Source organism: Myotis daubentonii, chromosome 2, assembly GCF_963259705.1.
Source record: "Myotis daubentonii chromosome 2, mMyoDau2.1, whole genome shotgun sequence".
Taxonomy (NCBI): Eukaryota; Metazoa; Chordata; class Mammalia; order Chiroptera; family Vespertilionidae; genus Myotis; species Myotis daubentonii.
The window spans coordinates 39,343,562-39,364,786 of NC_081841.1; the positions used below are offsets into that span (position 1 = coordinate 39,343,562).

A 21,225-nucleotide genomic window follows, 5' to 3' on the forward strand; every position below is an offset into this window, starting at 1 on the left:
TTGTTGTTGCTGGTGTCAGGGTAATGCTGGCTCAATGAGTTGTGAAGTATTACTTTGGTAAGGGTCAAATTGTGTCCCCTCAAAATTCACATGTTGAAGTTCTAATCCGCTAGTACCTCAGAATGCGACTGTATTTGAAGATAAGGTCTTTGAAGAAATAAGGTAGAATGAGGTCATTAGGGTGGGCCCTAATGTAATATGATTGGGGTCCTTATAAAAAGAGAAAATGAGGACACAGACAGGTACAGAGGGAAGGTCACATGAAAACGGAGAGAAGACGGCCACCTATAAGCCAGGAGAGAGGCCTCAGAAAAAACCAACCCCGTTGACACCTTGATCTGAGACTTCCAGCTTCCAAAATGGTGAGAACATAAATTTCTGTTGTTTAAGCCTTCAAGTGTGTGGTACTTTGTTACGGCAGCCCTAGAAAACTAACATGTACTTCATCAAATTTTTGAGGTTGTGTAGAATTTTCATTATTTCTCCCTTAGATTTTTTTTTTTTAAGCCCTCACCCAAGGATATGTTTTTATTGATTTTAGAGAGAGAGGAAGGGTGAGGGAGAGAGAGAGAAGGAAAGAGAAACATCAATATGAGAGAGAAACATTGATCTGTTGCCTCCCATACATGCCCCGGCCAGGGACCAACCCCACAAACTGGTTATGTGCCCTGACCAGGAACTGAACGCAAGTGCCTTCAGTGCACAGGATGACACTCCAACCAACTGAGTCACATTGGCCAGGGAGCTTCCTTAAATGTTTGATAAGATTCACCAGTAAAGATATCTGGGCCTGAAGTTTTCTTTGTGAGAAGGTTAACTACCAGATCAATTTCTTTAATAGACATAGGCTATTCAGGTTATGCATTTCTTCTTAAGTGAGCTTTGATGGTTTTTATCTTTAAGAAACATCTGTCATCTAAATTGTGAAATTTATTGCCAAAAAGTTGTTCATGATATCCTCTTATTATCCTTTTAATTTTTGTAGGATCTGTATTTATGTCACCTCTGTTATTCTGGATAATTGGCAATTTGTATCTTGTCTCTTTTTTCTCTAGTTGACCTAGCTACATGTTTATCAATTTTATTGATTTTTCAGAGAACCTGGTTCACTGATTTCCTTTTTGTTTTGTTTTCTATTCCATTGATTTCTGCTCTAATCTTTATTTTTTTTGTGTCTTCCTTTTTTTTAGTTTCTTAAGGTAGAAGCACAGGTCATTGACTTAAGACTTTTTTCTAACATGCGTATTCATTGTTATTAATTTCTCATTAAGAGCTCTTTTATATGCATCTCACAAATTTGGATATGCTTTGTTTTCACTCAGTTCAAAATACTCTCTGCTTTCACTTTTGATTCATTTTTTGACCCATGTGCATCGCTAATTTCCAAACATTGGAGTTTTTTCAGATATGTTTTCATTGATTTCTAATTTAATTCACTTGTGTCCAGACAACATCCTGTGCATGATTTGAGTCTTTTAAAATCTACTGAGGCTTGTTTAGTGGCCCCAAATATAGCTGACCTTGGCAAACCATTCTTTGTCTACTTGGAAAAAATTGTACTCTGTGAAAGGGCGAGGGCTATGCCCTCCATCTTACCCTGGATCCTCCATGTTGGGGCAGAGGCCATGTGCTCAGAAGAGTGCCTTCTTCCCGGAAGCCCAGGCCCCTGCTGGCCACGCCCGGGATTTCTTTGAACTAGCCAATGACAAGCAAGGGATGTTCGCGCCATCAACAAGACCCGACTTGGCGCCTGGCCAATCCGCAGGGCCCACAGCTAGCCCCCCCCCCCCCCCCACACACACACACTATTAAAGCCCTGATTTTCTCATGGGTATCACTCGGTTTTCCGGTCGCTGCGTCGGCTGGAGGCCCGGGTCGGGTTAGCTAACTCAATAAAGGACCTTCTGCTTTTGCATCGGACTGGCTCCCTGGCGTGGTATCTTGGGGATCTTGAATTCTGGGCATAACACTCTGCTATTGTTGAGTAGAATATCACTTAGGTCAAGTTGGTTGACTGGGTTGTTCAAGTCCTCTATGTTGACTGGTTGCCTGTAGAGAAAGGGACGCTGGCCGAACCGGTTTGGCTCAGTGGATAGAGCGTCGGCCTGCGGACTCAAGGGTCCCAGGTTCGATTCCGGTCAAGGGCATGTATCCTGGTTGCGGGCGCATCCCCAGTGGGGGTTGTGCAGGAGGCAGCTGATCGATCTCTCTCATCAATGTTTCTAGCTCTCTGTCCCTCTCCCTTCCTCTCTGTAAAAAATCAATAAAATATACTTTAAAAAAAAAAAAAAAGAAAGGGACGCTGAAATATCCTACTTTAATTGAGAATCTATCTATTTCTCATTGATTCCATTGATTTTTGTTTCATGTACTTTGAAACTGCTATTTTGAATAGGATGTGAGAAATCGAGAGAAAGTTTGAAGGCCTTTAAGAACCCAAAGTGTGTGTGGGGGAATCCAAGTTACACAAGTTATAGATAGGTAAACAGTAGACCTCAAGATTATGTTATAGAGCAGCGGTTCTCAACCTGTGGGTCACGACCCCTTTGGCAGTCGAACGATCCTTTCACAGGGGTCGCCTAAGACCATCCTGCATATCACATATTTACATTACGATTCATAACAGTAGCAGCATTACAGTTATGAAGTAGCAACAAAAATAATTTTATGGTTGGGTCACACATGAGGAACTGTATTTAAAGGGCCAGAAGGTTGAGAACCACTGTTATAGAGGAGTATAGGGAACACCTGGCCCACATGCTCGCTCTAACTAGAGTGATTTATTTTGAGGTGTTGCTGCCCAGAGGTTAATAGCTCCATCTAGGTTGTGATATCTATTTCAATCAAAGTATAGTGCATCCAGGATAAAGAATCAAAGGAGTTATCAAATATATTAGGGTGAATCATTCAGAGCTGTTGACATTAGCCTTTGACTTACAAAAATGGCAAGGATGTTTGTTTATTATAATGTTGTTCAGAGTAGTGAAACACTGGGAGCTATCTAGATGTTTTTCATCATAGCATTGTTCAGAACAGTGAAAAATCTAAATGTCAAACAATAAATCATGCCACACCCATATGTAGAATTAAAATTGTTTTGGGAGGTTTCTTAATAACTCTCTCCCTTTGTGTCCTCATCCAGTTTTATGACAATAAATTCCATCTATAAATACTGGCAATGCCCAAATTTATATCTGAAGTCCAATTACTCACAAAATCCAGATTCAGACATTCAATTTCCTGTTCACTAGTTCCACCTGGATATCTAATCAATATGTGAAATTTACAGTATCCAAACCTCAACTCCTGATCTATCTCCAAAGCCTTTTCTCCCCACATTCTTACTCATCTCAGTTCATGGAAATTCTAGCTTCAGCCTTCCAGTCGTTCAGGTCAAAACCCTCGGAGTCATTCTTTTTTTAAATTTTTTTAAAAATATATTTTTTATTGATTAAGATATTACATATGTGTCCTTATCCCCACATTATCCTCTACCCCCTGTCGGAGTCATTCTTGATTCTTCTTCCCTCGTCTCTCACCTTCAATCCATCAGGAAATCTCTGGCTTTAGCATCAAAATATACTCAGAACCCGGCACCTTCCACCACCTTTATTGCTACCACTGTGGTGTTCTTTCCCTGAGGTGGCAAAAGCCTCCTGACCTTAACTGCAGTTAATCAAGATTTTCAATTAGTCAGTATTATATTTTCTTAAAATATATTTTTATAGAAAGGAAGAGGAACATAGAAACATCAATGATGAGAAAGAATCATTGATTGACTGCCTCCTGCACACCCCACACTGGGGATTGAGCCTGAAACCCGGGCATGTGCCCTGACTGGGAAGTGAACCGTGACCTCCTGGTTCACAGGTCAATGCTCAACCACTGAAGCATGACGGCTGGGCTAAAGTCAGTATTTTAAAAGGCAGTGATGAAAAATTTATACATCTGGACCACATTCAAATGAACATGGCAGACAGTCTGCTCTAAACTACTGCTTCACAAAGTATGGACACATTTGCTCTATCTTATCATCTTTTCCACCTGCATTTTCTCACTCATCTCCTCTGTTTCCTCCTTAACTGAATATAAGGAACTAAACAGTTGGGCAGTTATAAATGTACTAGAGGCTTGGTGCACGAATTTGTACAGGGGGGGAGGGTCCCCTTGGCTTGGCTGGTAATCAGGGTCAATCAGGGCCGAGGGAGGTTGGCCAGAGAGGGAGGGGACATGGGAGGTTGGCTGTGGGAATGCACTGACCACCAAGGGGAGTCTCCTGTGTTGAGCATCTGCCCCCTGGTGGTCAGTGTTCATCATAGCAACCATTTGACTGGTCATTTGTCATGTAGGCTTTCATTTTTTAAATTTTTTTAAAAAATTAAATCTTTATTGTTCAGATTATTACAGTTGTTCCTCTTTTTTCCCCCCATAGTTCCCCTCCACCCAGTTCCCACCCCACCCTCCGCCCTCACCCCCCCCACTGTCCTCATCCATAGGTACACGATTTTTGTCCAGTCTCTTCCCGCATCCCCCACACCCCTTTCCCCTCCAAGAATAGTCAGTCCACTCCCTTTCTATGCCCCTGATTCTATTATACTCACCAGTTTATTCTGTTCATCAGATTATTTATTCACTTGATTTTTAGATTCACTTGTTGAAAGATGTATATTTGTTGTTCATAATTTGTATCTTTACCTTTTTCTTCCTCTTCCTCTTCTTAAAGGATACCTTTCAGCATTTCATATAATACTGGTTTGGTGGTGATGAACTCCTTTAGCTTTTCCTTATCTGTGAAGCTCTTTATCTGACCTTCAGTTCTGAATGATAGCTTTGCTGGATAAAGTAATCTTGGTTGTAGGTTCTTGGCATTCATCACTTTGAATATTTCTTGTCACTCCCTTCTGGCCTGCAAAGTTTCTGTTGAGAAATCAGCTGACAGTTGTATGGGTACTCCCTTGTAGGTAACTGACTGTCTTTCTCTTGCTCCTTTTAAGATTCTCTTTTTGTCTTTTGCTCTTGGCATTTTAATTATGATGTGTCTTGGTGTGGTCCTCTTTGGATTCCTTTTGTTTGGGGTTCTCTGCGCTTCCTGGACTTGTAAGTCTATTTCTTTCACCAGATAGGGGAAGTTTTCTGTCATTATTTCTTCAAATAGGTTTTCAATATCTTGCTCTCTCTCTTCTTCTGGCACCCCTATAATTCGGATGTTGGTACGCTTGAAGCTGTCCCAGAGGCTCCTTACACTATCTTCGTATTTTTGGATTCTTTTTTCGTTTTGCTTTTCTGGCTGGGTGTTTTTTGCTTCTTCGTATTTCAAATCTTTGACTTGATTCTTGTGATCCTCTAGTCTGCTGTTGGAACTCTGCATAATATCCTTTATTTCAGTCAGTGTATGTTTAATTTCTAGTTGGTCCTTTTTCATAACCTCGAGGGTCTCACTAGATTTCTTGAGGGCCTTACTAAATTTATCGGTGGTTTCTAGAAAGTTCTTGAAAAAACTTTAAAAGTGTGGTTTTGAACTCTATATCCAGTCGTTTGCTTTCCTCCATTTCTGTCATTTGTGAACTGTTTCTTGCTCTCCGCATTTTTATGCTTCCCTGTGTTGATAGAGTGGCTTTGTGAGCTAGGTGTCCTATAGGGCCCAGTGGCTCAGCCTCCCCAATTACCTGAGGTGGACACTCTTGGTGAACCCCCTTTGTGGGCTTTGTGCACAGTCTTGTTGTAGTTAAGCCTTGATTGTTGTAGGTATCACTGGGAGGAATTGACCTCCAGGCCAATTGGCTGTGAGAATCAGCTGTGTCAACAGTGGGAGAACTTCTGTGCTGAAGACACCCTTCTGGGGCAAGACTTGTTTCAGTGGGGCTTTGGTGCTCACTGAGTCTGCCCCCTGAGTGTGTCCCTTATGGATCTGAGGAGTTGTAATCCAGATGGTCCCACTCTGGCCACTGGGTACACTGGCTCTTGGATCTAAGGAGGTGCTAATTTAGCCTCTGCCTGAGGCAACCCAGCAGGAGCTATGAGGAGATCTGCAGGTTCCCCTTCCTTGTTTGGGGTTTGGAGGTGCCCAGATGAGGCCCAGCTGTGAAGCAATGCAAGCTGCTGTGGGGCCTTGGGCCTTTTGGAAGTTCTGGGTCTCTCTGGCCCAGCTGCAGTTTGTTGGGTAATTTTCAGATTGCAAAGGGCCAGGGCATTCATATGCAAAAGCCTCTGCTGCAGCCTGGGTGGGGCGGGGTCTCAGGGGATCAACAGGGCAGAGCAAGCAGCTATGGCAGATCCTCAGCCCTGCCCTAAGGGGCCCCGGGTCTCAGTGTCCCAGTAATCGCTGCAAGCACCTCTGAGAGAAAGCCGCCCTCGAATTCTGAGTTCTGCCCGCTGCCAGACAGTCCAGTTTCTCCCTGTATGAGTCTAGGTCCCCAGAGACTCACCTGGAACTGGAGTTCAGAGCAGTTGGGGGCTTGTGACTCCCTCCTGATTCAAAAAGACAGCCGAGTCCTCAGTTGCCAGCCCTTGCCGCGTGTGCCTCCGTACCTCTGCACTTCCGCATGTCCTCTGAGTCTCAGTGTGCTTTTCTCTGTCCTTCTAGTTGTAGAAATTCCACTCAGCCAGCCTTCCTGTGGTTCTGGATGATGTCCGTTTTGTCTTTTCGTTGTATTTTTGAATTTGTTGTGGGAGGCAGCAATTTCCGGTGTTTACCTATGCCGCCATCTTGGTTCCTCCTAATCGCATAGGCTTTAATATATATATATTGCCTCTCAGCTCCAAATCTACCCTTGATTGCGTGCTCTGCAACATGGAGCGAGACCCTTTTGAGGACATTTCTCCTTTTCCAGCTGGCACAACTGTGAGTAGACTGCACTGGAGAGACACTGGAAGAGGGTTTCTTTTCCTGGTTCAGCTCTGCTCCCCTCTGCAGGCTCCTGCAATGTGCAGGGCCTCACTCTGATGCTACTCAGCAGCTAACCTCACGCTGCACACCTTGGGTGGCTCTGGAGTGGGTTTTACTGGTACAGCACTTCTCCATGGCCATCTTCCCGAGCACCACCCCCCCACCCCCCAAGTGGCTTCCCAGCAAGTCCTGGGGTGTGGCACCTCCCCTTGGATGCTCCTCTAGCACTTGGAGGCAGATTCCAAACAAGTGCCAGCAGTGCAGCATCTTGTAACTTCTTTGCCATCCAAAGAAGCATGGTAACTGCTTTAATAAAGCTGGCTCTTGGCCTGAGGGCAAGGCAACTCTTTGTTTGTCTCCCTCAGGCCTCGGGTTAGTGGCTGCTTCCCATATATGCAGTTCTTGTATTTTCAGCATCCATTTAAAAAATTTTTTTAAAAAATTTATTTCAGAGAGAGGAAGGGAGAAGACAGAGATAGAAACATCAATGAGAGAGAATCATTGATCAGCTGCCCCCTGCATGCCCTAGATCGAGCCCGCAACCTGAGCATGTGCCCTTGACTGGAATTGAACCTGGGACCCTTCAGTCCACAGGCCGACACTCTATCCATACAGCCAAACCAGCTAGGGGTCAGCATTCTTTTTTTTATCACTTATTAGCAAGTCACTCATTATTACAATCTCATTATAATTTTGATGGTTAATTTTATGTGTCAACTTGACTGGGCCATGGTGCCAGATATTTGGTCAAACATTATTCTGAATGTTTTTATAGTGTTTTCTTTTTTAATGAGGTTAACATTTATATTGGTGGACTTAGAGTACAGCAGATTACTCTCCATAATGTGTGTGGGCCTCATCCAATCAGTTGAAGGCCTTCATAAAGCAAAGACTGAGCTTCTCTGAGCAAAAAGAAATTCTGCCACCAGATTGCCTTTGGACTTGAACTGCATCTCTTCCGAGGGGTCTCCAACCTGCCTACCATGTAGATTTTGGATTCCTAAGCCTCCACAATCGCTTGAGTGATTTCCTTAAAATTAATCTCTTTATGTTTACATACTTATCCTACTGGTTCTGTTTCTCTGAAGAACTCTAATACACTTGCTCTGTTAAAGTCAGTTTAAAGATTCTATAATAACGAAACAGAACAAAGTATCAATCCCACAGTTTTATTTGTAAAGAACAAAGCATGAAAAGTCATATTTAAATGTACTCCAAAACCTGAAAAACCCACGTCAGTTTCTCTGATATGTATGCTAAAGTGCTTGATATCACAATACTGGTCAAATTTTATATTATGTTCAGGTGGGGAGGGGGGAGTCCAGTTCTGATGCATTTTGTTAACAATACAAGGAAAAACAATATAACTTAAATGCAGAAAGGCTCATTTGTTAAAAAACATACACAGGTACATTTATACAAGGTTCCAGTGTAACATAGAGGATTTTTTCCATGTGTTAAACACCTTCCGTTGATTGACAACAGGAACTCCTTACCATGCCTCTCTGTCAAGATGTGGTGTTTGGAATAAAGACTGGAGCCATACATAATACATTCAGGTAACTGAATCAAGCATTATTCCCTCCCATATAACCCAAGGATACCCTGGATTCCTTCAAATGAGGGGATTTTTTTCTTCTTCCCCAAAAGAGGGGAAATCTTTTGATGATATTTCACTCTGGTATTAGCTGCTCAATGTGGTATTTTTCTGGAGCCAGTCTCTATTTTGCCCTTGAGAGGACAGTCCGTTCTAGTAAGATTTGAAGGGATGAGGTTCTCCTTGGATTCCTCCCATCACAGTCCAACACCCTCTTCAAAAAGCTTGGAAATCAGTTTGATTCAAGAAACTTATATATAGGAATAAGGGGCCGAATAGCTTGTTATTTGTTTCTGTCTTCTTTTAAGCTAAATGGAAATGTAATAAATACTTACATAAGAAATGAGGATTTCGAAAGACGCAGATGACCTGGAAACAGGATTCACTTTATAGAAAGCAGAGAGGAGCTGAAGACTCCATTCTCATCCCCGAAGGTGCTAATACTGAAATCTAAACAGCGAAGGTTCAGACTGTCCTTCCAGCATGGTGAAAAGGAGCGACTGGTTTCTGTAAACCTCACAGAGAAAATACTCACAGTTCCCAAAATAAAAACCTTCTGAAAAGCCACAATGCTCGGCCGAAGGAGATTCTGTTACTAAGAGCAACACTCGCAGTGCCGTCAAATAAATATTTCCCTGGGGATCTGAGGTCCTCGTCTATGGCCTCATGTTTCGAAATAGCTTAGAGGTGTCAACATACACTACACACCAACTGTTATGCATAGTCTCTACCCCTTTCACTTACATCTATATACAACAGGGATTTATTGCCAAAAAAGGAAATAGAAGCAATTCAGTATTTCCCTTATGTCATTCATAGAGGGTGACAGAGTTCATTAAAGTGATTTTTGAAAAAGCCATGTGAAAGTAAACACCACAGGGTTACAAAAATTTCTGAAACATGGAAAGTAAATTTTAGAGGGAAATCACAAACCTCTACAAGTTTTAGGTTTCTTAGATCCAAGCCTTGCCCTCAGTGGAAAGAGGAGGGGGAGGGCTGGGAGACCCTACTTTTCTTCTTGGTGGCCTGTTTTCCACCACCTAGACCCCACTTTAACTCATGGACACTGCACCTCAGTCACTTTTAAGGTGCTACTGAGTCTGGAGCGGGCACAGCTGTAGGGCCTCACACTGGTGTAATGCTACTGGGTCACAAAGGTTGAAGTTAGGAGTTGCAGGACACTTGAAAAAAAAATGTTTTAAGAGGTGATATTTTTGGCAATTTGATTTTAAAACAATATCTTTCTAAGCTACTATGCAAAAATACTAATTATGGTTCCAGACATTAATTATAACTTATTTTGAAGGGGAAAAGTCAATTACAAAATTGATTTTTATTTACTTTAACTTTGAGGTGTGATTATAAAGCAATATACTGATTTTAAAAATAAACAGAAAGGATAGCTTTAAATGGATATGGTCCTTGCAAGTCAGCTTGTGAGGCTATGCACATTATTCTCAAGATTCTGCCATTGTCCTGCTCAAAGTAACTTGGTATTGGCTCAAAGACAATTATAAGCCACATAAGAACTAAATTGTATTTCTTTAGAGTTTTGTTTCTTTTTCTTTAGTTTTCAAAATTGATTTCAAAGAGAAAGGGAGAGAGAGAGGGAGAGCGAGCGAGAGAGAAACATCAATGATGAATCATTCATTGGCTGCCTCCTGCATGCCCCACACTGGGGATCAAGACCAAAACCTGGGCATGTGCCCTGCCCGGAATCGAACCATGATCTCATGGTTCATAGGTCTACACTCAACCTAAGCCACGCCGACTGGGCTAGAGGTGTGTTTCTTATGTGACAAACTCTGCTCGCATCCTTTTTATTCATCAACTTGGATCCTATGGGCTGCAGGCCTTTCAAGCAGCTCTCCAGGGGCCCCCGTGTCTGGAGAGCTGGCTGTCTCCCTGAATTCAGACGGATGGGCTCCCAAGATGACCACTTTCAAGGGCTTAGTATTGTAGGGGCTTGTCCCTCTCTTTGGACATGCGGCATTGCACTGCTCTAGTCCTACTTCACAGAGCAGGACAGAACTTCAGGTAGAACTCCTTTGGGGCGTCCCCTTTTGAAGTAATGGTTTTATTCACAGACCCCAAATCCAATGTTCTTCCCATTTTCACAACAACTTGTGAACAATTTAAAATGAATATTAATCCCTATAAATGAGTATCAGACATGAATATGAATCCTAGTTCCTGTCTGTGTGAGTGCATAAAGGTCCAAGGGTGGAGAGACTACTCAGATGAACGCCCCGAGGTCAGTCTCATGCAGCCTGGTGTAATTAAAAATCGTGAATCCTGGACCCTGTGTCCTTGCTGACCAGCTGCGGGAGTATGTAATCTCTTTAATCCCTAAGTGTTCCCATCTATAAAATGAGACGGCTGTACTAGATGACTCAATCAGCTATGACGCCTCCCTGGTTGCCCCGAGTGCGTGAGAAGCATGGCCTCATGGGAAAGGGCGGGGGAACAGGCCCCCCCCCCCCCCCCCCCCGTCAGCGTATGGCTTCTGATCCCCAAAACGCAGTCTGAGCCTGGTGACAGCAGGTTGAGGATGTCTCCCATTGAAGAATTTCCTTGTCCCTGAACAGCCACGCCACCAGACCCGTTAGCCTCAGGCAAGCGAATCTCTGGGCCCCAAGTCACACAGAACCATCTTCTTAACCCCTTTCCATGAGTTTCTAGATGCTTCAACCCCCCTTTCCTCCGGAGACCTGAGCCACATATCACAGGGGGTGGGCCTCGCTGCCCGGCCGCACACGGTGTTTATAAAGGGAGGGAGGCACTTGTTTCATTGGTTCCTTCCTCCAGGAAGTGAGGGAGACAACTGTAGGCTCCAGCCCGGGACCCTCGGATCACAGGGTCCCGCGGGCCACGGCTTCGCGTTTCGGCCACAGCTGGGAATACAGCCCCCAGCTCTGCCGGGCACGTTCACCGCCAGCAACGTGCAGGCGCTCCATACAGCAACAGGACCTGCCCTGAGGGAGACCGAAGGGGCCGAGCGCACGCCACGCTTACTGGACTGCCTGATGGAATCCCCAACTGGAAAGTGACGCCAACGTTCGGTCTTTCTACTCGGCTGCCTCGGGTGCTGTGAGCGTTTTGCCCCTCTGCTGCGCCGGCTTTCTACCTTCTCTGGGCCAGTTGTTTCATGTTACCTACCCTCTTACAAAGGAACAGAAAACTGCCCTGAAACACCCAGAAAGGGACCATTCTTTCTCTCTCCTGTTATTTGCATTATCTTGGTCAACAAATACTTTCACAAAAACATTCCAAGCCACACGGAGCCCTCCTCCTTCTCAGACATTCCTTCCATTTCCTGAGAGGGGGCTGGGCACCCGGGAGGGGAGGGGGCGACGCGAGCCAAACAAAGACGGGCCGACGGGGTCCCTCCCTCCGAGGTGAGGGCCCACTGCCGGCTCCGAGGGCCCAATAAAAAGCACAGATCAAACGCCTGCTCGCAGTTGTTATGACTGTGACATCTGCCCAAAGTACCTCCAATAACATGAATAAAAATGCTAGGAATGAAGTCAGTCTAGGCTAATCTTTCCACAGAGCAAAGAAGTCATAATCCCACCATTTAACACACTTCTTGGGGCTTTGTGTGCTGACTACCCAGTTAAGCCAAGCTCCTAGGGTTCAGTATTTAAAGTATTTGAATTATATCTTCATCTTTTGCCTAAGGGGGGAAAAAAACTGCCCAAAAGAATGGGAAAGTGACTCAATTCATATGTATGAAACCATTTGCAACTTAAAAGATACAAGTGCAGCCTGGCTGGTGTTGCTCAGTGGTTGAGCATCGACCCATGAACCAGAAGGTTGCCGGTTTGACTCCCAGGCAGGGGGCTGGATCCCGTGTGTGTGTGTGTGTGTGTGTGTGTGTGTGTGTGTAGTGGTGTGTGTGTGTGTGTGGTGGCGTGTGTGTGTGTGTGTGTAGTGGTGTGTGTGTGTGTGTGTGTGTGTGTTGGGACGACCCATACAGTAGGCAGAGCTGTTTACATTCATTATACAAAGAGTCAGACCCCAGGATGGATGGCCACACCCTGCAATGCCTCTGGGCTCCGCTGTGATACCTGGAGGCAAGGAAGCCGACTGGCTGCACTGTACGTACACACGTACTGGCTTCTTCCTGACTAGCACCGCTCTTCCCCGCAGCTCCCAATGTTTTTAAGCTACTTATTTTAAATCACAGGAATATTCAATCTAGGAAAAGTATCTTATTAGAGTAATATAATTTCTTAAAGAAGATAGCATATTTACACACGTCTAACACATGAAAATACTCTATTTTATACTAAATTCCTGGTTCAAATGAACTACAATACAGCATTTTGCCTTGTCTGCAGCGTGAGGATTGTTCAAGTCGGGGCATTCGGTGCACGGCCCCTGCAGTGACTCACGACCGCGCCAGACAAGTCCAAATCGGTCCCGTAGACGGGGGAGGTGAGGGAGCCAGGGGTCTGGACTGAGAGTTTCTACCAGGGGTTACACGTCCACGCCTTTGATGAGGGATCCCTCCAAGACGATGGTGAAGTCCTGAATGGTCTGCAGAATGCGGATGAGGGAGTTGACGGTCATGCGGTCCCGCAGGAGGGCGCTCTCTTCGTACATTCGGGTGATGGCAGGACACTCGGCTAACAGCGGGATCCACTGTGGGAGCAGGCGATCCCTGCAGGCCCAAACAGAAACAGGCCCTGAGTGTGGCTGGCCTCGCAGCAGAACGCAGCACAGGCTGGAGCTCTCACCGGGAGGGTGTGGCCCGTGGGGCACATCCAGCCAAGCCCCAAGGTCAGCTGAGAGGAGACTCAAGCCAAGAAGCTGGATCTGTTCTGGTGAAAGAGCTGGAGGAGCGAGACAGTGTAGGCTGACGGGAAGACCCATCAGAGTTTAAGAGGAGGCCATGTTGGCCATGAGGGTTTCCACACATTAAGGAAATCCTCCATTCCGATTCTGCCACTTTTAGAAAGAGGCAGACTGTAATTTCATATTTCTTTTTTACAGGGGTGTTAGACATCCGTGGCAAGGCATGCCCAAGTAGATGGACCTTTTGGGAGGAAAGACTACATTAAATAGTAGGGATTTGCTTGTTTTTGTTTTGTTTTATAACGTATACAACATAATAAGGTAAGGAACAAAATCAAAGCAGAGCATTAAGTAGATTTTATAAACCAAAAGAGAGGTTGCATTGGCCTAATAAATCAGAATAGTGAAGAGATAAAAGGAGATAAAGATCGTGTTCAAAAGGAACTTTAAAAGCTCAGCTGAACATGGGCCCCTTTTGTTAAGAAGAAATTCAGAACTTAGTTCTATAAGCCAGTTGAAGTCTCAGGCTACAGTGTTTCCTGATTAAACTCGACACTAATCACCTGTCACTAGGTACCCACGACATCCTTACTAAGCACCTCCCAAGGCCTTTCATGACAAGGACAGCCCTAACTAGACCATCCTGCACCTCTCCTTGGGCCTCCAGGGGCTTAGGTTTTAAACTATGTTTTATTGATTTTTAGAGAGGAAGGGAGAGGTATAGAGATACAAACAGCCATGAAAGAAAAACATCGCCCATCAGCTGCCTCCTGCATCCCCCTACTGGGGATAGAGCCCGAAACCTGGCAAGTGCCCCAACTGGGAATGGAACCAGAAACCTCTTGGTTAATGGTGCAATGCTCAACCACTGAGTCACACCAGCCGAGCAGGACTCCAGAGGTTTAGAAGAAAGCACACACTGCACACACAAAGCTTCTAAAGGTCTCTGTGTTTCATTTCTTACCATTATGAGAGCTGTTTTAAAATGTTTAACTCTATACAGCTCATATGTGCCATTTTCAAGAAATAAAGGGGTAGGAAACTGTCTTAAAGAGAAGACTATATAGCAGTGATGGCGAACCTCTGACACGTGTGTCAGAGGTGACACGCGAACTCATTTTTTGGTTGATTTTTCTTTGTTAAATGGCATTTAAATATATAAAATAAATATCAAAAATATGTCTTTGTTTTACTATGGTTGCAAATATCAAAATATTTCTATATGTGACACGGCACCAGAGTTAAGTTGGGGTTTTTCAAAATGCTGACACGCCGAGCTCAAAAGGTTCGCCATCACTGCTATATAGTAGAATTTGCAATGTTATTAAATTTAATATGGTGGTGTATATACACTATACAAGCTCTAGACAGTACATGTATATGTGTGTGTCAGTGTGTCTAATTATCTACCAACCTACCTGTAACTATTTACCTATCTTTGGATACTCGCTACCTGTAACTATTGACCTATCTTTGTAATGTGTAATGGTTGAATGGTTGAGAGCCTGGGCTCTGGAGTGAGACGACGTGAATCTTGGCTTCACCTCTTTCTAACTGTGTGAATTTGGGAAAGTCTGCTATCTGTGTTTCATCTATTTTCTCATCTACACACTGGGATACTGGCTGCTACTTCAAGTACTGGTGGTGGTGAACAGCAGGAGGATTCAATGAGATAATGTATGTAAAGTATACTTAGCACAGTGCTTTACCCAACACATGGCAAGTACCCAATAAACAGTATTCTCATCATGAACCTTGGAATGAAAGAAACTCACGGGAGAGCTTTGGAAGGAGCATGGCCTGGTTTAACCCTTCCTGGACCCTTGTTCGACATGTAACAGAGACAGGGAAAGTCAAGAACTGGCTTCATACCGTGTTCCAAGGCAAACTAGAATCTGGAACTTGCCGTCCTTCCCGATGCTCCTGGGTGCAGTGTTAATAGCATTGACGTAATGGCAGAAGGTTTTGCAGGAGGGTTTCTGAATAAGGACATCATCTTCGTTGTCTAGAATCTGGTCAGTGGTTTCAAAATAAGCGACCGCTTTCTCTGGGGAAGCAAGTCAGAATCACATCACAATACACATCAGCACTTTGTCAGAGAAAGACGAATCCACTAAGTTTACCTGGAAACACTAATGGTGCTTTGCATTAGAGCCAGTCCTGGAACCCAAATCATCATTTCACCATTGGTTTCACAATGAAGTCTAGAGGTCCATGTTTCAGGAATGTGCTCCCGGGAGTTTATTTTCTAATCTAGACTGCATTCTGGAAGGCTGGGAAAAGCTACTCTCTTTGGAAGAGCTGCTTGAAATGGAAATTGGCAAGAAGAAAAAATAAAAACAGACTCCTCTATTGACTGGAACCTTCCAGGAGTAAGCAGCAAAGACATCGCAGCCGCTGGGATGAGGGCCCCGGTTCCAGCTGTAGAATGCCAGGCTTACACTGCAACACAATTCTGAAATGGAACTGAGCCAGTGAACTGGAGAAAGAGGTATGTGTACACAGATCAGAAGCGGGAGCCATATCCCAGGCATTCTAGAAGGGAAAGAAAAAAATCACTCCTGGGGGCCTAATCTGTCACTTTCCTTTCTTTGTCCAAAAATTCTAAATTAGATGAAATCAACTAGGCCTTATGTACAAAACGCGAATGATTAATCACCCCTTTAAAGAAACTGGGAATTCTAGAAGAGCTGCATACCAAAATAAAGACGACCAAGCTCAGCAAGCTGGAGCAGACACTGCAGGGGACTGTGCCCGAGGAAGGTTCCCCTCTGTAAGGTCCTGCTGCTAGCTACAGGAGGGCTGGGTGACTAAGGAGGTGCATTTTAAATGTAAATGAGGTCAATTTGAATTTAAATGGGCACCTGTGTCGAGTGGCTACCATATTGGACAGCCCAGAGCTAGTATCATCCTTTTCAAACACGTCACTCCTTATATCCAAACCTTCCAAATAACTTCCATTTCATTCAGGATAAAGACCAAGGTCCTTCCAAAGGCCTGGAAGCCCCTCACAACCTATCTCTTGTAGTAAATACCTCTTCCCCCCAAATCCTCTCTCTCCCCTCACTGCTCAGCCCGATCCCCCTACAATTCCACAGGATGGCCAGGCGCACCGCTGCCTCGGGGCGCCTGCCCGGGCCCTTCTCTCAGCTGAGTGCCCTCCTCCCAGGATGCACAGGGCTCACTTCCGCACGCCCTGAAAGTCTTTGTTCGAATGTCACCTTGTCAACAAAGCCTATAACCGCCCATTTACACTCCATTTCCTCTTACCTTGTTCTATTTTTTCCAGACAACGATCACCAAACATAACAGATGAATTGCATATTTATTATGTTGCTTTGTATTATTTGTCCTCCCTGCCCCCACCAGAATGTAAGTTTTTCAACCACAGGAATTTTCATGTTTTGTTAGTTATATCTTTTGGTTGTTAATCCTCACCTGAGGATATTTTTTCCATTGATTTTTAGAGAGTGGAAGGGAGGGGGAGAGACAGTGAGAGAGAGAGGAACATCATGTGAGAGAGACATACTGATTGGTTGCCTCCTGCAGGCACCCTGACCCAGGCCTCGATTGAGTCTGCAATCAACGTGCGGGAATCGAACCCAAGACCCTTCAGTCCAAGGGCCGATGCTCTAACCACTAAGCAAGACTGGCTAGGGCTAGTTATATCTTGACATATATATATCTTGAGCATCTAGAATAGCATCTGGAATATGGTGGGCACTATACATATTTGTTGACTGAATGAAAAGAAAGGACAGTGCTTATTTGATATTTATTTTTAAAAACATACTCCCTTAAAATGATCCCTTATTATGCCCAATTCCTGGATCTTTGCGTTTTCTAAGAAGCATCTCAATGACCTTACACTGGCATCCACCTGCTTGAATTTACCTATGAAGTCCCAGATGAAGACGTTCTTGTGAAAGATGCGGGCAGACTTGAAGCCGTGGTGGAAAACCTGTTCCAGCGCTGCCACCAGGCCGCTCTCTCCGCACAGCAGCACCGTGAGGCTTCCTCTCTGCGGACACAACACAGTGCCAAACAGTGACCTGCTGCGCCTACGCTTAGGAACCACGCCAGGGAGACAGGCGCCGAGGCGTGGGGCACGTTGCTGCAGCCATCAGAAAGCCGACGAATGAAAATTGAAGCACTTAGTATCGCCTTATGTATCGTGCATAAAAGCGGCTTTAAAATCCTCCTGTACTAAGTTTCATAGCTCATCATACCTCTTTTTCAGGTTTGTGGAAATGCTTCACAATGTTGTTCACAGCCTCTCCAATTCCTTCCTGGATCTGGCCGGCATTGGGCTCTGAAAAACAATAAACAGTGGCCGAATTCTCAGGCAAGGGAAATACACCGAAGCGCTATGGGACAGCAGCTGTGGCCACCTATGCAGGAAGCACTTCGCCAGCGCAGGCTGGCTTTGCCGGGGCTCCACCGGACCTGCCCCGGGCCAGTCTGGCCAAGTGAGAGGCGTCTTGGCACAACGGAAAGAATCCAAGAGACCCCTACATTCAAATCCCAGCCTTACCGCAAGTCGTCTAAAACCTTGGTCAAATGTCTTCAATCTAACAGGGAAAGCACACAACATACACTTACCGCATGCATGGGTCACTGGGAATGAGCTGTTAGGTGTAAATCGCCTGGCACGGTGATTTACTCTGAGGAGTGGAACAGGGGAGACCCACAGCTCATCCCTCCGGAACCCCACCCCGCACCCCACCTTCCTCCACGTTCCTTCGTGGGCACAGACCGAGGCTTCTGAGGTTCTTAAGGCTAACTTGGAATTTGTGTTTTTTGCTGTTGTGTTTAAAGGAAAGGGGAGATGCCAGGTATACTGGGCACCCTGCCAGAACTCCTTCCCTTCCTGGCTACTCACTCAACCCGGGCACCGCTTCATCCCTGGGCCAGCACTTGCTCTTCAGGCCCCGAGGGAGGGGGAGGGCGAGCTTGGTGGGCTGTGTGAGTGGCATCTAAACTGCCTTTGCCTCTCAAATCCCAGGAATGGAAAAAATAAAGAAGTGATAAACAGGTTTCATCCAGGGATAGAAGTCAGTAACAAGAGAAAAATGATGGATTTGGTATTTTCTTGTGGTAAATTAACTACTATATTGATTTTACATGTCACACCATAAAGGACAAACCATTCATTCTAGTTTTTAAGAATCTCTAAATTCATTTTGTAGGTAACAACAGGTAAGTTTTTTCTACACCAATGAATAAAAATGGTTAAAATGGAAACTTCTTATGACTGAAGCACTGATGTTGTGGCTTTTTCAGCTCTTAGGAGTCTTTTCACTTTTACCATTCTCTGAATATTTTTTCTTCTAAACATGAAGGTCTATTTTGAAAGCTTTTATCCATTCCAAAAGAGCCCTGCACTGACCAGCAGTATATTAAAACTGATTTAAAACTTTGAGGTCTGCCTGGCCAGTGTGGGTTAGTAGGTTGAGCACCGTCCCAAGCATTAAGAGGTCACTGGTTCAATTTCTGGTCAGGGCACATGCCCAGGTTGCAGCCTTGATCTCCAGTAGGGGGTGTGCAGGAGTGAAACAATCCATGTTTCGCTCTCATTGATGTTTCTCTCTCTCTCTCTCTCTCTTCCTCTCCCTTCCTTCCTCTCTCTCTAAAAAACCAAAAATCATTAAGAACATATTTTAAAAAAATATTATTCTCTATTAAAAAACAAAACAAAACAAAATACTTTGAGTCTGCTAAACATCACCTTGCACACTCAGTGAGAAAATACTAAGTGACCCATCTCTTGGTTTCAGGTTATTTAAGATTTTATGCTCACTGAGTAAGAAAAGAAAATATAACCAAAAGTGGGGGACAAGGCTTCTCACAGCAGTACTACCCCTGGAACTGCACTCATTCAGAAGTTGTAATAATTTGGATAGACTGAGGCAAAATCTATTTTAAAATTTTAAATCGCATAATTAAGGTGTTGCATATAACAAATTCAGCAAATTTAAGTGTGCTACTTGGCAAGCTTTGATAGGTGTATAGTCATGTAACCACCACCATTATCATAATATAGAAAATTTCCGTCAACCCAGAAAGTTCCCCTGTGCTCCCATTGAGTCGATCCTGTTCCCCAGCTCTCAACCCCTGGCAACTGCCGACCTGCCTTCTATCATTCTTACATTGCCTTTTCCAGAATTTAATGAAAATGGAATCATATACTAGTAGTACCTAGTCCTCTATGTCTGGTTTCTTCCACTCCACAGAATATTTTGGAGATTCATCCATGTTGTTAGATGTATCAATAGTTCGTTTACTTTTTTTTAAAAATAGTTTGTTTACTTTAACATATTGCCAGAAAGTATTCCCCTGAATAGATATACCACAACCTGCTTATCCATTATCCAACTACAGATATTGGGGTTGTTTCCATTTTGGCTACTGTGAATAAAGCTGCTATGAACATCTGAGTGCAAGTCTTAGTGTCAATATATATATATACTCATTTCTCTTGGTTAAATATCTAGGAGGTTTTGGGGGCAAGCATATGGTAAGTGTATGAATCTATTAGTATATATATAAAAGGCTAAGCGACCATCAACCACCTGACTGTCTGACCAGTAGCTATGATGTGCAATGACCACCAGGGGGCAGATGCTCAACACTGGAGCTGCTGAGAACCCAAGAACCACCCTCTTGCAATCCGGGACCCCTCAGGGGATGTTGAAGAGCCAGTTTCGGCCCGATCCCTGCAGGCCAGGCTGAGGGACCCCCACCTGCTGGAGGGACCCCGCTCACTCCGCAGACACCCTTCAAGCTGCAGTGCTGCCCCAGGTGCAGCCGGCCAGGGAGGGACTGCGGGAGGTTGGCTCCAGGGAATGTCCAGCCTATCTTGCTCAGTCTGGCCCCTCTGGCCACTTTCTAATTAATTTCCTTTCAATGTGCATGAATCTGTGCACCAGGCCACTAGTATCTTTATAAGAAACTGAACTGTTTTTCCTTCTACATTCCCACAAGCAGCGTATGAGCACTGCACTGTTCTCCATCTTTAGCAATAGCAATATTTGCTATTATCAGTCTTTTAAATTTTATTGATTCTGGTGGGTGCATGGTGTAAATTTTACTTCTGACTACAGAAAGCATTTATGAATCAGGGAAGTAACTTAAGAAATAAGGAGGGGGGGTCTTTAGAAATCATTCTAATCATGAATAATATCTAAGGCAGCGGTTCTCAACCTGTGGGTCGCGACCCCTGAAAAGACGCCCTGCATATCAGATATTTACATTACGATTCCTAACAGTAGCAAAATTACAGTTATGAAGTAGCGATGGAAATAATTTTATGGTTGGGGGTCACCACAACATGAGGAACTATATTAAAGGGTCCTGGCATTAGGAAGGTTGAGAACCACTGATAAGGAAACTGCTTTGTTGGTAAACTAAGGGCTTCTCAGGTACTTTTGTTATTCTACTATGGTTACTGTCTGTAACTAAAATGAAACTACCTCACTGATAAACTTCTGTAATTTTTCACTAAGTCACACTGCCTTAGCTTTCTGTGGCTCCAGTGATAGATTACCACAAGCTGGGTGGCTTACAACAATAGAAATATATTCTCTCACAGTCCTGGAGGCCAAGGTGTCCGCAGGCTATGCTGCCTTCCGAGGCTCTGTGGAAGAAGGCGCCTTTGCCCCGCCAAGCCTCTGGTGGCTGCTGGCAGTCCATGGCTGTGGCTGCATCACTCCAGTTTCTGCTTCCATCTTTACACCGTCGTCTTCTCTGTGTGTGTGATTTCCCTCTGCCTCCCACTTGTAAGAATACATGTGATAGCTTTTAGGGCCCCCCTCGATAAATCCAGGATAATCTCTCTATCTCAAAGTCCTTAACTTAATTACGTCTTTTCCCAAAGAAAGCAACATTTACAGATTCTAGGCATTAGATCTGATATCCTGGGAGACATTATTCAGCCTATTAA

General features: G+C 44.4%; 1 protein-coding gene across 3 annotated transcripts in view; it reads right to left on the minus strand.

Moving 5' to 3' along the window:
- Positions 1 to 8,039: 8,039 nt before the first annotated feature.
- DENND5B (DENN domain containing 5B) overlaps positions 8,040 to 21,225 on the minus strand; it is a 178,238-nt gene continuing 165,052 nt past the window's right edge. For all 3 annotated transcript variants that reach the window (XM_059682493.1, XM_059682492.1, XM_059682495.1), the window contains 4 exons: positions 17,513 to 17,595; positions 17,178 to 17,304; positions 15,156 to 15,330; positions 8,040 to 13,149 (listed from right to left, as the gene is read on the minus strand). In XM_059682493.1, the coding sequence (XP_059538476.1) occupies positions 12,966 to 13,149; positions 15,156 to 15,330; positions 17,178 to 17,304; positions 17,513 to 17,595 (569 nt within the window). In that variant the 3' untranslated portion in view covers positions 8,040 to 12,965. The remainder of the gene's footprint in view (positions 13,150 to 15,155; positions 15,331 to 17,177; positions 17,305 to 17,512; positions 17,596 to 21,225) is intronic.